The sequence below is a fragment of the Aspergillus ibericus genome (genome assembly GCF_003184845.1).
Source record: "Aspergillus ibericus CBS 121593 unplaced genomic scaffold BO80scaffold_50, whole genome shotgun sequence".
Lineage (NCBI taxonomy): Eukaryota > Fungi > Ascomycota > Eurotiomycetes > Eurotiales > Aspergillaceae > Aspergillus > Aspergillus ibericus.
In genome coordinates, this window is record NW_020292148.1 from 142,208 (window position 1) to 155,932 (window position 13,725).

The 13,725-nt window shown below is 55.1% G+C and overlaps 8 protein-coding genes across 8 annotated transcripts; 5 read left to right on the forward strand and 3 right to left on the reverse strand.

The window, feature by feature from the left end:
* The first annotated feature begins 212 nt into the window (after positions 1 to 212).
* slt11 (Pre-mRNA-splicing factor ECM2) lies at positions 213 to 1,878 on the forward strand. The gene is made up of 2 exons (XM_025717160.1): positions 213 to 595; positions 644 to 1,878. The coding sequence occupies exons 1-2, from the start codon at positions 455 to 457 to the stop codon at positions 1,658 to 1,660; spliced, it is 1,158 nt and encodes a 385-aa protein (XP_025571298.1). The 5' UTR covers positions 213 to 454; the 3' UTR covers positions 1,661 to 1,878.
* On the reverse strand, positions 1,711 to 2,658 carry BO80DRAFT_415719 (LYR motif-containing protein). Its single transcript, XM_025718149.1, has 3 exons — positions 2,270 to 2,658; positions 2,041 to 2,217; positions 1,711 to 1,977 (listed from the first exon to the last, which is right to left on the reverse strand). Exons 1-3 carry the CDS (start codon positions 2,343 to 2,345, stop codon positions 1,883 to 1,885), a joined length of 348 nt encoding a protein of 115 aa, XP_025571299.1. The 5' UTR covers positions 2,346 to 2,658; the 3' UTR covers positions 1,711 to 1,882.
* A 69-nt stretch (positions 2,659 to 2,727) lies between these two features.
* On the forward strand, positions 2,728 to 4,309 carry BO80DRAFT_415723 (putative ribosome associated DnaJ chaperone Zuotin). The gene is made up of 3 exons (XM_025718150.1): positions 2,728 to 2,901; positions 2,964 to 3,104; positions 3,152 to 4,309. The coding sequence occupies exons 1-3, from the start codon at positions 2,749 to 2,751 to the stop codon at positions 4,199 to 4,201; spliced, it is 1,344 nt and encodes a 447-aa protein (XP_025571300.1). The 5' UTR covers positions 2,728 to 2,748; the 3' UTR covers positions 4,202 to 4,309.
* A 279-nt stretch (positions 4,310 to 4,588) lies between these two features.
* Positions 4,589 to 6,284, forward strand: BO80DRAFT_212513 (putative acid phosphatase). Its single transcript, XM_025714319.1, has 3 exons — positions 4,589 to 5,081; positions 5,140 to 6,162; positions 6,210 to 6,284. Exons 1-3 carry the CDS (start codon positions 4,890 to 4,892, stop codon positions 6,243 to 6,245), a joined length of 1,251 nt encoding a protein of 416 aa, XP_025571301.1. The 5' UTR covers positions 4,589 to 4,889; the 3' UTR covers positions 6,246 to 6,284.
* Positions 6,285 to 6,485: 201 nt separating this feature from the next.
* BO80DRAFT_458562 (MFS general substrate transporter) lies at positions 6,486 to 8,007 on the forward strand (the record flags this gene model as incomplete). The annotated part of the gene is made up of 2 exons (XM_025722289.1): positions 6,486 to 6,559; positions 6,678 to 8,007. The coding sequence occupies 2 exons, from the start codon at positions 6,486 to 6,488 to the stop codon at positions 8,005 to 8,007; spliced, it is 1,404 nt and encodes a 467-aa protein (XP_025571302.1).
* Positions 8,008 to 8,350: 343 nt separating this feature from the next.
* Positions 8,351 to 9,855, reverse strand: BO80DRAFT_496641 (uncharacterized protein; the record flags this gene model as incomplete). The annotated part of the gene is made up of 2 exons (XM_025724034.1): positions 9,593 to 9,855; positions 8,351 to 9,532 (listed from the first exon to the last, which is right to left on the reverse strand). Exons 1-2 carry the CDS (start codon positions 9,788 to 9,790, stop codon positions 8,351 to 8,353), a joined length of 1,380 nt encoding a protein of 459 aa, XP_025571303.1. The 5' UTR covers positions 9,791 to 9,855.
* A 552-nt stretch (positions 9,856 to 10,407) lies between these two features.
* Positions 10,408 to 12,488, forward strand: BO80DRAFT_415730 (Zn(II)2Cys6 transcription factor; the record flags this gene model as incomplete). Its single annotated transcript, XM_025718151.1, has 2 exons — positions 10,408 to 11,157; positions 11,200 to 12,488. 2 exons carry the CDS (start codon positions 10,408 to 10,410, stop codon positions 12,025 to 12,027), a joined length of 1,578 nt encoding a protein of 525 aa, XP_025571304.1. The 3' UTR covers positions 12,028 to 12,488.
* On the reverse strand, positions 11,961 to 13,086 carry BO80DRAFT_428644 (oxidoreductase, short-chain dehydrogenase/reductase family). Its single transcript, XM_025720299.1, has 3 exons — positions 12,959 to 13,086; positions 12,386 to 12,891; positions 11,961 to 12,341 (listed from the first exon to the last, which is right to left on the reverse strand). Exons 1-3 carry the CDS (start codon positions 13,006 to 13,008, stop codon positions 12,064 to 12,066), a joined length of 834 nt encoding a protein of 277 aa, XP_025571305.1. The 5' UTR covers positions 13,009 to 13,086; the 3' UTR covers positions 11,961 to 12,063.
* Between the last annotated feature and the right edge of the window lie 639 nt (positions 13,087 to 13,725).

Sequence of the window (13,725 nt, forward strand, 5' to 3'; positions counted from 1 at the left end):
GACGGTGGAACAACACTAGGCGGTTTGGGGCATGGTGGATGCAGCCGATCAGAGGGTGCCTGGCGTATCGAGAAGCGTATCGCGTATCGCGTATCCAGTGCGTATTCCAAGATCAAAGGATCGGTGCATGTGGCTGTGGAGGCTGCCGATATCACATCTGTTCCAACATCAGATGAGACGTTGCAAGGGGCAATTCAGCGTGCGCATGAGATTCTGTAGCCACAAAGTATTCCATGGCTACTATGAAGTTATCCCTTATCGTTTTTCTTGTGCTTGGATCGGCACCCAAGCTAGTCACGTGATGCAAACTTATATCATTAGCCACAACACCGCCACCTCATGAGCCACCGGCTATCGATAATCCAGTTCTTGCTGCCGACAACGTTCAACCGTCCGCACCATCTCCGCTGGGCTTCGCATTTGGCCAAGCACAGCAAGTTGATCAGATGACAGCATGCCTCCTCCGCAGATTAAGCAGGACCTGAACCGGTCCGGATGGGAGACAACTGATTTCCCCTCGGTTTGCGAGAACTGCCTCCCGGACAATCCTTATGTTCAGATGCTCAAGGAAGACCATGGCGCAGAATGCAAGATCGTATGTATCGATCCTGCTGCTCTTAATCGTATCACCTAACAGATTCAGTGTACCCGTCCTTTCACCATATTCCGCTGGAAAGCCGACCGCACCGCACGCCAGAAGCGAACCAGCATCTGCCTGACCTGCGCGCGGTTGAAGAACTGTTGTCAATGTTGCATGCTCGATCTGTCCTTCGGGCTTCCCATTGTGGTTCGTGATGCCGCTCTGAAGATGGTTGCGCCCGGCCCCGAAAGCACGATCAACCGCGAATACTACGCACAAGGCCACGAGAAGGAAATCGAAGAGGGGCGCGGCGCGGTGGAAGAATACGAGAAGACGGATGAGAAAGCTCGGGAATTGCTTCGGAGACTCGCCAACAGCGAACCCTACTACAGGAAGCCTCGCCAGATTGAGGGGCCCTCGGGAGACGGAGAGGGAGAGCCTGCAGGATCCAGCGACGCGCCAGTCGTACACAGCCGATACGGAAATGGCCCGGGACCCATTCGGACAAGCGACAGCAGAAGGGGAACACCGCTCCCTGGAAGAGGACGGGGCGGTATGCGTGGTGGTCGAGGAGGACGCCCATTTCCCAGCGCCGCCCAGGTGCCCCCATCGGCAGAAGATATTCTACCTCCCGCCGACCCGAACATCACCTCGCTTTTTGTTACTGGTGTGGAGGATGATCTTCCGGAACATACCCTCCGTACCTTCTTCTCACAGTTTGGACAACTGCGGTCGCTGATCTGCTCCCACCGTGCGCACTCGGCGTTCATCAACTATGCTACTCGCGAGGGTGCCGAGGCCGCCGCGAAGCAATGCCAGGGTAGGGCCGTCATCGAGGGTTGCCCTCTGCGTGTCCGCTGGGGTAAGCCTAAGCCATTGGATAACATGGATCGCGAGGAGCGCTTGAAGTATGCTCGGGAAGGTCGGCAGGCGGCAGGCCCGCGGCTCGCCGATTCAGGGAAGAAAGCCATCACAGCTGCCGGGGACGAGATTGGCAAAGAGCAGAGACCACGGAATTATGCAGTCGCGCCACCCCCGGGCGCTGGAGAGATCCAGTACTCCAGCTTGTCTGGCGATTAAGCTGATATTGACTTTACTTGTTTTCTACGGGATTCAGGAACAGGAGGCTTCCATGTATGTTCGTGAGCGGGCGTTGTGTATATTTCTACATTCTGATTAAACCATAAAATACCCCAAAGAGACGCCGAAGGAGAGAAAAGTTTGGGTATACTATAATACAATCCTGCAAATGCCATAGTCTGCAGTCATCCTTACCCACGCATTGCATCGTAAGAGGCAACACTATGATGAGCACGGTTTATCCACCTTGACCTTCTTTCCTGCGATCTTAATCGAGTCGTTGTCGCCGCGCTCAATATCGTCATGGATGCGGAGTTCTAGCACACCAACGTTAGCATGATCTTCTACCTAACCAATAGACAATCTGGAGAATTGCTCACCCCACTTGGCATTCTCATCGCCTTCTTCCCGGACACCCTGGACAATATTGTGCTTGAGGATATTCGCCACTTCAATCGCATGGTTGATCTGCATGGGGGTATCGATGCCTTGGCGGCGGTGACTGTCGAAATTCCGGCGAGCCTCTTGACGGGCAGCGATCATCACACGGATGTCATCTAATCAGAGAACATTAGCAATGAATGGCATGGCTTTGAGGCGGATACTGACCTTGGAAGGCAACCCGGGTAGCGCGGAGGAGTTGACGGTAAGCACCGCGGGCTGAGAGGGCGGTCTGGGAGGCCATTGTAGAAGCTTAGAATGATATTGAATGGAACGTAATCGCTATTGTCTTCGTCTTTTGAAAAGGCCCCGGTGGGTTTAGATCCTTTGGGTGGCTGAGATGGGGTCGGATATTTCGAGATTCTAGTGATCAAGGGACACAGGTCGTCGATGGATAGTATGACCTAGAAAATCTGTTATAGAAGAGAATATAAGATCTTCCGGAACACCAAGGGATCTCAATCAATGGCCAAAGGTGAGAGTCTGGCCGTCTTTGCGCAGTCCTGGCTTTCGATGACCTCCGAAACAACCACTATCTGATTGGCCTACCGAGTGGCGGCAAGTCGGGGCAGAAAAAAATGAAAAGCAAGTCAACTTTTGACTGCAGCCCGAGCCTCTTTCTCCCCGTCACACTCCTCAAACCCACAATGGCTACCGTTCAGACCATCAACGTTACCCTCCCCTCCCTGCCGGCCGGCTGGAGTGCCGAGAAGGACTTCAAGGCCGTTGGCACTGTGTCCGCTCCCACTCAGAGAAACCTGGAGCCCGTTGGCCCTCACTTCCTGGCCCACGCTCGCAGAGTATGTGCCCCACGATTATTCGACTATGGCTTAGTACTCGTTCACTACTAACAACCCTCTAGAAGCGCCACCACCGCACCTTCTCCGAGGATGAGAGAATTCAGGCTCAGCAGAACGTCAAGAGCACTGAAGATGACGAGGATGACGATATCTCCGAGGAGGAGGATGCTATGCTCCTTGCCAGAGAGGCTAAGGACTGGAAGGTATGCATCCCGGATCAACGAGACAACATGATACTCACCTCTCGCAGAGCCAAGATCACTACCAGGTTCTCGGTCTGACCAAGTACCGCTGGCGCGCCACCCCCGAGCAGATCAAGCGCGCCCACCGCAAGAAGGTCCTCCGTCACCACCCCGACAAGAAGGCCGCCCTGGGTGACCGCGACGAGAACGACAACTTCTTCAAGTGCATTCAGAAGGCTACTGAGCTGCTCCTGGACCCCGTCAAGCGTCGTCAGTTCGACTCCGTTGACGAGGCTGCCGAGGTCGAGCCCCCGACCAAGAAGCAGGTTGCCAAGGGCAACTTCTTCAAGCTCTGGCGCCCCGTCTTCGTGGCTGAGGGTCGTTTCTCCAAGATCCAGCCCGTGCCCGAGATCGGTGACGAGAACAGCACCCAGGAGGAGGTTGAGAACTTCTACAACTTCTGGTACGACTTCGACAGCTGGCGTACTTTCGAGTACCTGGACGAGGATGTGCCGGATGACAACGAGAACCGTGACCAGAAGCGTCACATGGAGAAGAAGAACGCCAACGCCCGCCGTAAGCGCAAGACCGAGGACACTGCCCGCCTGCGCCACCTGGTGGACGATTGTGCCGCCGGTGACGACCGTATCAAGAAGTTCCGCAAGGCCGCTCGTGCTGACAAGGACAAGAAGCGTCTCGAGAAGGAGGCTGAGATCAAGCGTCTGGCCGAGGAGAAGGAGAAGGCCCGCCTGGCTGAGGAGCAGGCCAAGAAGGACGCCGAGGAGGCTGCCAAGGCCGAGCGTGAGAACAAGAAGAAGGCTAAGGAGGCTGCTAAGAACGCTGCCAAGAAGAACAAGCGTGTTCTCAAGGGCTCCGTCAAGGACGTTAACTACTTCGGCGAGGGTGGTGAGCCTTCCGCCGCTCAGGTTGACTCCGTTCTGGGCGATATCGATCTTGTCATCAGCAAGATCGACGCTGAGGAGCTTGCTGGCCTGGCTGAGCGTCTTACTGCCGCCGGTAAGGATGCTGCTGCCGTCAAGACCGTGTACGTTGAGGAGGTCAAGAGACTGGTTGGTGCTGGCAAGGTGAATGAGGGTGAGGCCAAGTTCTTTGTCTAGAGGTGAAGAATATAGAGGCGGCCGGGTTTACATGCTACACGAGCGTGCGGTATATAGATGATAGAGTTGGCTACAAGATAATGAGAGCAACGACATGATGGTTACTGCATAATATCTGAGTAGTCTCTTCGGAGTACAGCTTATAAACCGATGTGTTCAGGTCTACGTAACAAGCCTGCTAGAAGCCACAGACTACCTGCCATCAGCGAGTCTGGATATTTATCCAGGATGCCTCCGCTGGTTGAAGGTATTGAGAGCACGTGCCAGGGCAGCGGAGCCCCACTCTTCTCAAAGACGGATGAATTGACCAATGGGAACCGAGACGGGTCCCGCGACACTTCAGGCTTGCCGGCCGGCCAGTCAGCTGCCTTTCCGTTGCAACGTGCAGGCATCTCACCATCCTCGAGATACAATGCAGCCGAGGACAGTCCCGATGGCTGCAGACTGTGTGGGGGATTTAGTTGCTATTTCGCTTCGGTTAGCAAGTTCACCAATGGAAGCAGATCGATTAGATTGCCTATGGGGCAAGGAAGAATAAACACACGCATGACGGGAAGTATGAGTTCGCCAGTCTTCAGAAAGGTATAAAGATGAGGCAAGTACCACTCATCTCTCAACTTCTTTCTTGTGTGCCTCTGTGAATACATCAGACTCGTTCATATTCTTAGTCTTCGTCTGATCCGGGATCATGTTCACTAAACAGTCCCTCGTGACACTCCTTGGAGGTCTTTCTCTGGCTTTGGCCCAGACCTCCTCGTCGGAATATCCCTCCAGCGCTGAGATTAGTGCTGCCAAAGCTACCGTGCAGCCTTATTCTCCCGTCTCGAATGTCAAGGGGCTTGCATTTAACCGCTTTGTGAACATCTGGTTGGAGAATACTGTATGTCTCGCTGTCAGCCCGTACATGCAATAGCACCCGCTGACAATTAGCTACACAGGACTTCGATGTGGCCGCTGGTAACGAGAATCTGGCTGTGCTGGCCAAGAAGGGTCTTCTCCTGAATAACTTCTGGGCTGTCACCCACCCGTCCGAGCCCAACTACTGCGCCTCCGCCGGTGGTGACACCTTTGGCATGGACAATGATGACTTTCATCAAATCCCGGCCAATGTCTCCACCATCGCGGATCTGTTCGATACCAAGAACATCGCCTGGGGTGAATACCAGGAAGCCCTCCCCTACCCCGGCTACCAGGGCTACCGCTACCCTGAGAGCGGTGCCAACGACTATGTCCGCAAGCACAACCCTCTGATTCTGTTCGACTCGGTGACCCAAGATGCTCTCCGTCTCCGTCAGATCAAGAACTTTACTAGCTTCTACGATGATCTGGAGCACCACCGTCTCCCCCAGTACATGTTCATCACTCCGAACATGACTAACGATGGCCACGACACCGACATTACCGTCTCCGGTGCTTGGACCTGGAACTTCCTGACTGAGCTTCTGGAGAATGACTACTTCACCAAAGACACCCTCATCATGTTGACCTTTGATGAGACGGACACTTATGAGATCGGCAACAACGTTTTCACTTTCTTGCTCGGTGGTGCCGTCCCGGAGGATCTCCGCGGTACCGAGGATGACACCTTCTACAGCCACTACTCGGTCATTGCCTCCCTGTCCGCCAACTGGGGTCTTCCCTCCCTGGGTCGCTGGGACTGCGGTGCCAACTTGTTCAGCTGGTTGGCCGAGAAGACTGGCTACGTCAACTACGACGTCGATACGAGCAACTTGTACATGAACCAGACCCACTGGGGTCCTCTGTCCGATGATGACTACAGCGAGTACTACGCTGGCTGGCCTGTCCCGACCACGGAGGCTAGCTGCTCTGCCGGCAACGGCATCCTGTCTGCTGTTAAGCAGACCTACAAGGGCCTTACTGCCACCTTCAACTACACCACTCCTTTCCCGTATGACTCGCGCAGCGGAAACAACGTTGGCGTGAAGTATAGCCGGACCTTGGTATGCTTCTTTTTCCTTTTCTTTTCACAGATGCTAATGTTTTCTAGAAGAACGGCAAGGTCGAGTCTGGTGTTTCGCAATAAGTGGCTCCTCACTCTGGGATGTTGGTGGAATAATGCTGGTGTATGAATCTGTTTTGTAATATATGTTAATGCAACGACTACTCGATCGACGATATGGAGCAAATTGATATACCTCGATCTTGGACATCGCGTCCCCCAGGCCAACAATGACTAATCTGCAGACAGCCTGCATTAGTTCCTGGGGTCGCGGGTGATTCGTGACGCAGGCGAGCCCTGACGAATCTGGCACTTCGGCGCACAATGACCGACCCCTCACCCGATGATATCAGAATGCTGAAATGCTTCATCCAACCACCCAACGGAGCATCTGAGGAGTATCCAAGAAACACCGCACAGCGCCCAAATGAGTGTCCGTCACCCTGAACAGCCCGTAACCCGGGAGCACTTCGAATTATAGCCGCCGCGACCGGATATCAACGCACCCGATTTCAGTGCCAGCCCCGAGAATGCCCCCATCGTGACGACCTTTGAAGACATCCCCCCCAACGGGGGATATGGCTGGGTGTGCACGTTTTGCGTCTTCATGATCAACGTGCACACCTGGGGCGTCAACAGTGCCTGGGGCGTCATCCTCAACTACTATCTCTCCCACGCTACCTTCCCCTCGGCCAACCACCTGGAATTTGCCATCATCGGCGGACTGTCCATCTCGCAATGCCTCCTCATCGGCCCCGTCGTCACCAAAGCCAATGACACCATGGGCACCACCATCACCCTCCTCACCGGCACCGCCCTGATCTTCACCGCCCTATTCACGGCCTCCTACGCCACCCAAGTCTGGCATCTCTTCCTCACCCAGGGCATCTGCTTCGGCACCGGCATGGGCTTCACCTACCTCACCGCCACCGCCATCCTCCCCAAATGGTTCTCCACCAAGCGCAGCTTCTCCAGCGGCCTCGCCGCCTCCGGAGCCGGTCTCGGCGGCCTGGCATATAACCTCGTCGCCGGCCGCGTCATCGAAACCCTCGGCGTGCATACCACCTACCGCATCCTGGCCTTCTGCGCCCTCGTCTCCAACCTCCTCTCCTCCCTCCTCCTCAAAGACCGTCCCCACTCCCATCCCCACCCCGCCCCCCGCACCCTCCTGAACCACCGCGACCTCACCCACCTCGAAATCATCCTCGTCAGCATCTGGGGCATCTCCACGGACCTGGGCTACATCGCGCTCATCTACTCCCTCCCCAACTACGCCTCCTCCATCGGCCTCACCCTCCAAGAAGGCTCCGTCGCCGGCGCCCTCCTCAACCTCGGCCTCGCCCTCGGCCGTCCCCTCATCGGCTACATCAGTGACGCCTACGGCCGCATCACCATCCCCATGACCATGACCGCCCTCTGCGCCCTCCTCTGTCTCGTCATCTGGATCCCCGCCCACTCTTATCCCCTACTTCTCCTCTTCGCGCTCTGCGCGGGCATGGTCTGCGGGACGTTCTGGAGTACCATTGCCCCCGTCCTCACGGACGTGGTGGGGTTATCGCGGCTGCCCTCGACTTTCGGTTTAATTTGTTTGACTCTTGTGGCACCGAGTACCGTTGCTGAGGCGATTGCATTGAGTATGGTTGGCCGGTCGGGGTATTTGGGTGCGCAGGTGTATATTGCGTGTATGTTTGTGCTTGGGGCGTTGTGTTTGGGGGTGTTACGGTCGTGGCGGTTTTATGAGATGGAGAGGAAGGCGGCGGGGGAGGCTGAGGGGGTGGGGGAGGAGTTTCCGGGGTATTTTCAGTGGATGCGGGTGCGGAAGTTGTTTTTGGTGGGGAGGGTGTGATGCGATGTCGTGAGGGGGTCTTAGTTGGGGTTGGATTACTCAATCGGGGGATCTGAGGGGTATGTCCTGTTGCTGAGTGGGTGGTAGTCCTCTAGACCCTGAGGCGAGGACTAGATGTCTGGTTATTAGGGTTACTCTTGATTCTTGAGTGATTTAGATAGCAGTTCGAGAAATATCGCCCACCTGCATGAATACCATTCGAGGAATTGACCCTGAATATCATATGATGTCAAAGTTAATACCGCGTAGACTAGAAAGGGCAATTTCCTTCTAGCTAGTGGTATAGAAGGTATAACAAACGGCTTGACATATGATCCCATCTATCTTACACCTGATCGGCATATTACCACCCCGTCGGCCTCGTCCACACATCCACCACCCTCTCCCCCTCTCCCTCTCCCTCCCGACTCGAATCCACCACCAAATACCACCCATACAACGCCCCCGTCACGCACGCATGGTTCGGAAAGATCCGCACACTTTGTCCCACCCGTAGTGGAATCCCTTCCTCACCCCCCTTCCCCTTCTCCCACCCCAAAATAGCATGTTCCTGGCTAATCCGTTGAACAATCAACCGCCCCGGACCCTTCGGTCGTCTCCATTCCGACACCACCCCCCAGCCCGGATACGACGGGCAGGGTTCGCGGCCTAGCGCTAAGGAGCCCGCGGCGATTAAGGCCTCGGGAGTTGAGCGCTCAGCGTTGTTGTACACACTGCAGACTTCAGCGACGACGGAGATGGCGATTTCGTCCTCCGCGGGGCCGGTATGCGTATTTGTGGAGAGTTGTTGCATGTCCAGGATGGGGTAGACGCCTGCGTGTAATTCCACTGTGATTCGGCCGATGTCGTCCGAGTCTTCTTGGTGCAATAAGGCCTTGAGTTCGTGTCTCGATGGACTTAACGCACCACCCTGTAAGAGGCCCTTGATTGAAACGACCTGCGGCGTGGCCCCAACGCTAATCACCAATTCTTTGCCTTTGGCTTGTCGCGCGGACAATAGATGTGTATGTTGTCTGATGGCTTCTCGACATCCTAGGATTTCCTCCCTTAGGAACTGCATCCCTTCCTCTAGTGTTGATCCCGCGTAACTTAGACTGTTATGGGAGTATACTCCTATCAGCTCAATAACACCTTCTTTCTCCATTGTGATGATCTTCTCCACTAGTCCCCCCTTGTTCAACCCGTCTGGGGGTAATCCTGCGCGGTGATATCCTGAATCTACTTTGAGGAATACCCCCGCTGCGAAACCCGCGATGTCGCGGAATCCACGCAGATGGTCGATTTGGTCCGGGTGATCGATCATCACGGAGATACTGCCTGCGGCGATTTGTTTGGCGAGATGGGCGAGACGGGGCACTTGCGATGGGACGAGCGGGATGCCGTAAAGTACATTCACTGGGCGTCCGGCGCGGAATAGCTCCTGGAAGAGAGGGAGAAGCGTTTCGCCTTCCAAGACGGTGGAGATGACGAAGTTGGCGGGGGTGTTTGGAATGTCGCCGACTTGGAGGTGGGCGATTTGAGGCGTCTGGGACTATGGTTAGTTATGTGTTTGGGGCTAGTGATGGGGAGGAGGGGGTAGTGTTGCCTTGTGGGTCTTAACATGTGCGCGAAATCCAACGCCTAGTTCTCTGGTAGCCTCTAACATGGCTGCACAGTGACGCCGGATGATGGCGACGTCGAGAATGACCGCTGGCTTGGGGACATCGTTGATATCTTTTCCGATGTAGAAGGCTTGGAGTTCCGATTGGGAGGCGAGCGGGCGGAGGGGGATGCTTGAGGCCATGGTGAGTTTGATTTTCAATTTATGTCGTGTAGAGAAAGCTGGTTATCCTACAGAATTAAAGGTGGACAGGGTCTTATAAGTTGTGTTACACTCCGCAGGGTCCGGGAACGCGCCCCTCGGTGAAGTGTGTCGGGGAACGTTTAGCCTGGTCCGGTGCGCGATAGTGGCCATCGGGTACCTCGCCCGGGTTTAGCCTGAAGGTTGGTCCGTCCGCTTTTCATGCTATGGTAGCTGAAGATGTACTAGTCATTGGATAGCTTGTATTATTCGACACGGCTTCCTGCAGATCTCCAATGCTTTGATTCCACATTGATTCGCAGACTCACAGACTACGCACAGTTCCTCAGGCTTCAGCATACAGGCACCCTTACATATTAGCAGATGACAGAAGTAAGTTACCTGACATCGTATTCAATAACTTGAAAAGGTATAATTGGTTCCAGGTATCTTATTTTTCATCCGGAAATATTGACCAGTTGACTATGGCAAGACTTGCAGACCCACATCGGCCACCGGCTAATCAACGAACCCTCGGCTTATCGTGGTGTCTCCGCTCATCTCCTCCCGCTCTGCATCTTCGTCTCAATCTGTGACGCTAATCTTCATCTCCAACACCAATGCCGCCGAATCGACGGCCACGTACTGACCCCATCGTCCGGGTCCGCACCGGTTGCTGGTCCTGCCGACGCCGCAAGAAGAAGTGTGACGAAACCAAGCCGATCTGTGGGGGATGCGTCCGGAATAAGCTCACCTGCCAGTGGCCGACCATCATCCCCGGATCCAAGGCCAACAATCTATCCGCCAGGCCGGAGAGTGACCCACCGGGTCAACCATCGGAAGATGATCAGACGAGGATGCAGCGTGGAGCGTCCAGCTCGACGGAATCCACCCCATCGGAGGTATCGCCAACTTCGGACTCCCCGGAGGATACCTCTGTCGAGTCGGGTCCTCTGATCTCGACCAGGCAATCTCAGTCGATCTCGGCAGACAGCCAAATGGCCGTGGGAAATGTACTCCCTCGGAGTCTGTCCATGTTCCCTGGCCACGGTCCCGAGTCCTATCAACTTCTGAGCCACTACTTGGCAACGACCGCCGACTGCATGGCCAACGGTTCTACCCCCATCAACCCATTCTTGGTGCAGATTGTTCCACTCGCTTTCAGCAGCGATCTACTCCTTCAGCTGGTCCTGACACAGAGTGCTGCCCATCGAGCGTTTCGCTCTCGCAGGGAATCCGATGAGGTTGCGCAGAGTCACTACACCACCGCTCTGCAGCTGTTTCGAAAAGGGGTGACCGAGTTTATCGACGGAAAGGAGTCGAACGCGCTCATGCTGACGGTGGGAGCGTTGGTGATGTGCTTTACAGAGGTAATTCATCCGATAATTCACTGACGTGGCTAATGAAGGCAGACAGCCAAAGGCGATATGAACGGAACGATATTCGACCACCTGACGGCTGCTAATTCTCTTCTAGTCCGCCTTCTGGCGCAAAGCGATGCAGCTGTTCCCAAAGACCTCAAAGACTTTGTCATCGAATATTACACGTATACTGCGGCCGTCAGCATGATCTCCATCGATGCCCGGGTCAGTGCCCAGCTGTTTTTGGACTTTGACCTCGAACAAAAGGCGCGACAGCTGCTGCAATCCGAGTATGTGGGGAACTTGTGTGGCTGCTGGATGGAGCTGTTGTTGATGATCCCGTGCATCTTCGACTTGGGTCGGCAGTGGATGATGCACGATGGGCAGTCAGCTATGCCTACTGCAGACGATATTGCCATGTTTGGCTCCTTGCAAGTCCAAATCATGCGGTGGATGCCATATGCGTCTGCGACTCCGGAGGTGTTCCTTGCGGGACGGATCTTCCAGCAAGCGATGCTCCTGTACCTCTATACGTCGTTGGGCGGGTTCTCCCGAACGGACAACGGCATGTACCAAGGATTGATTGACACCGCGATTACCGACGCCATGTCTTATCTGGGCCAACTCTCTGCGACAGCGCGGATTAATTCCGGCCTGTGTTGGCCCATCGCTGTAGTCGGGTCCTGTTTGTCCGACGCCCAACACCAAGACAGTCTACGCCAGCGGCTCACCACCATGGTCAACACCTTTGGCCTGGGCAATATGCAGCGGACGCTACTTCTACTCGAACACATGTGGCAGATGCCGCTAGACGAGGCAGGTCCATGGAACATCTGCCGAGCCATGCAACGGAATCAAATATGGATATCGTTTGCCTAATCAGACTATCATACAATCATCACTCATAATCCCGCATCATTGAGCCAGGTTCTTGGGGGCCTCAGTGGCCGGGCCCTCGGGGGTCACATAGGCCTTGGTCAGGCCACCGTCGACCACAAAATCGGCGGCATTGACGAAGCTGCTTTCGTCGCTGGCCAGGAAGATGACGGCGTGGGCTTGTTCGATGGCCTCACCAAAGCGACCGGTCGGGAAGTGGACCTCGCGACGGAAGCGCTTCTCCTTGTCATCCCCCAGCCAGTCCTGCAGCAAGGGGGTATTGAGGGGGGCGGGGCACAGCGAGTTGAAGCGGAAACCTGCATCGTCAGCGACCGACCACGTCGATACGCGCTGCACTCACCTTCTCGGGCATGCACAATGGCCAATTCGCGCGTCATCGCCAAGACCGCGCCCTTACTCGCGGTGTAGGCCAGCTGCGGTGTGGCGGCACCCACCAACGCCACCATACTGGCCGTGTTGATGATGCTGCCCTTCTTCTTGCCGTGCCTGCGGAGGGCCTTGACGGCATGCTTGCAGCCATACCAGACGCCTTTGACATTGATATTCATAGTCAAATCCCAAATGGCCTCGGGGGTCTCCTCCGAATCACCATCCTTGGCGTGCATGATTCCAGCGTTATTGAACATGACATCCAAGCCCCCCCAGGCATCCAGATGAGCCACGGCGGCTTCCACCTCCGCCTCCTTGGAGACGTCGACGGCGCGGGTTTCCACCTTGCCCTCGCGCTGGGGCACGACCTCGTTCACCTTGGCCAGCGCTTTTTCCAACCCGGGGGCACTAATATCGGTCATGAGAACGGAGGCGCCTTCGCGAAGCATGAGGATGGTCGTTTCGAGACCGATGCCACTAGAGCAGCATCCAGATTAGCTCACCACCACCACCACCAGCTTTGTAAATAGTGAAATAAACCTACCCCGCAGCACCGGTAACGATAGCATTCTTTCCCGCCAGTCGACCGACCATGGTGTCAAGTGTAAAGTAGGAGTAGAAACCGTGTGTCTTAACCCAGTCAAGAAAATCAGTAATCAATTCCAAAGGAACCCGAATCCGATGAGCGACCGACCCATTTATACCCCTCGCTCCCCTCATGCCCCTCCCCATATTACCTAATAGGTTACACCGATTATAGCTACCTAGCAGTACTCCGTACTCCACATTCATTAGCTTATCGGTAGATAGCTCCTTACGCAGTACTCCATACAACGCGGAATATACCCGTCCGGATGATCTCGCTATCGCTCTCTGCGCGCTCGCACCGGCGTCGGAGGCAGGCCGGGGCAAGCCAGCTGGCCTTTGCAAGCGCGCCGCGATAAGCTGGCTGCCGGGCTGGTGGCTGGTTTTTGGGTGATGGCTGATAAGAAGTGTGGGGCGACCCCGCGGTCCGGGACCGCGGTTGATCCAGTTGGTGGTGGGGATGGATTGGGTTAGTGTGATTCTTTGAGATCAGGAGGGAGGAAGGGCGCTGAGATGAGTGGATTCTCTTATGGTGTGTATAATCATAATTACCTTTTTTGATGCTGGATGGATGGATGGATGGATGGGATTGTCTGATGTGGGTGGTTTGCGTTATGTTTTTCTAACCTGTAACAAATGAAAGAAAGTATTTGGTTTTATGGCACGTGTTTCTCGTTGTTGATATACGTCCTTGTCATTTTCGATGAATTGAATATCGAGTATGTA

Excerpts from the sequence above, each read along its gene's own strand:
- slt11 (XM_025717160.1), top strand. The coding sequence starts at position 455 with ATGCCTCCTCCGCAGATTAAGCAGGACCTGAACCGGTCCGGATGGGAG. Across the intron at positions 596-643 it reads ATGGCGCAGAATGCAAGATC|TGTACCCGTCCTTTCACCAT; the intron begins GTATGTATCGAT and ends TAACAGATTCAG.
- BO80DRAFT_415719 (XM_025718149.1), bottom strand. The coding sequence starts at position 2,345 with ATGGCCTCCCAGACCGCCCTCTCAGCCCGCGGTGCTTACCGTCAACTC. Across the intron at positions 2,218-2,269 it reads TACCCGGGTTGCCTTCCAAG|ATGACATCCGTGTGATGATC; the intron begins GTCAGTATCCGC and ends TTCTCTGATTAG. Across the intron at positions 1,978-2,040 it reads CGATGAGAATGCCAAGTGGG|AACTCCGCATCCATGACGAT; the intron begins GTGAGCAATTCT and ends TTGGTGTGCTAG.
- BO80DRAFT_415723 (XM_025718150.1), top strand. The coding sequence starts at position 2,749 with ATGGCTACCGTTCAGACCATCAACGTTACCCTCCCCTCCCTGCCGGCC. Across the intron at positions 2,902-2,963 it reads TCCTGGCCCACGCTCGCAGA|AAGCGCCACCACCGCACCTT; the intron begins GTATGTGCCCCA and ends ACAACCCTCTAG. Across the intron at positions 3,105-3,151 it reads GAGAGGCTAAGGACTGGAAG|AGCCAAGATCACTACCAGGT; the intron begins GTATGCATCCCG and ends CACCTCTCGCAG.
- BO80DRAFT_212513 (XM_025714319.1), top strand. The coding sequence starts at position 4,890 with ATGTTCACTAAACAGTCCCTCGTGACACTCCTTGGAGGTCTTTCTCTG. Across the intron at positions 5,082-5,139 it reads ACATCTGGTTGGAGAATACT|GACTTCGATGTGGCCGCTGG; the intron begins GTATGTCTCGCT and ends TTAGCTACACAG. Across the intron at positions 6,163-6,209 it reads TGAAGTATAGCCGGACCTTG|AAGAACGGCAAGGTCGAGTC; the intron begins GTATGCTTCTTT and ends AATGTTTTCTAG.
- BO80DRAFT_428644 (XM_025720299.1), bottom strand. The coding sequence starts at position 13,008 with ATGGTCGGTCGACTGGCGGGAAAGAATGCTATCGTTACCGGTGCTGCG. Across the intron at positions 12,892-12,958 it reads ATCGTTACCGGTGCTGCGGG|TGGCATCGGTCTCGAAACGA; the intron begins GTAGGTTTATTT and ends ATGCTGCTCTAG. Across the intron at positions 12,342-12,385 it reads CATTGTGCATGCCCGAGAAG|GTTTCCGCTTCAACTCGCTG; the intron begins GTGAGTGCAGCG and ends CTGACGATGCAG.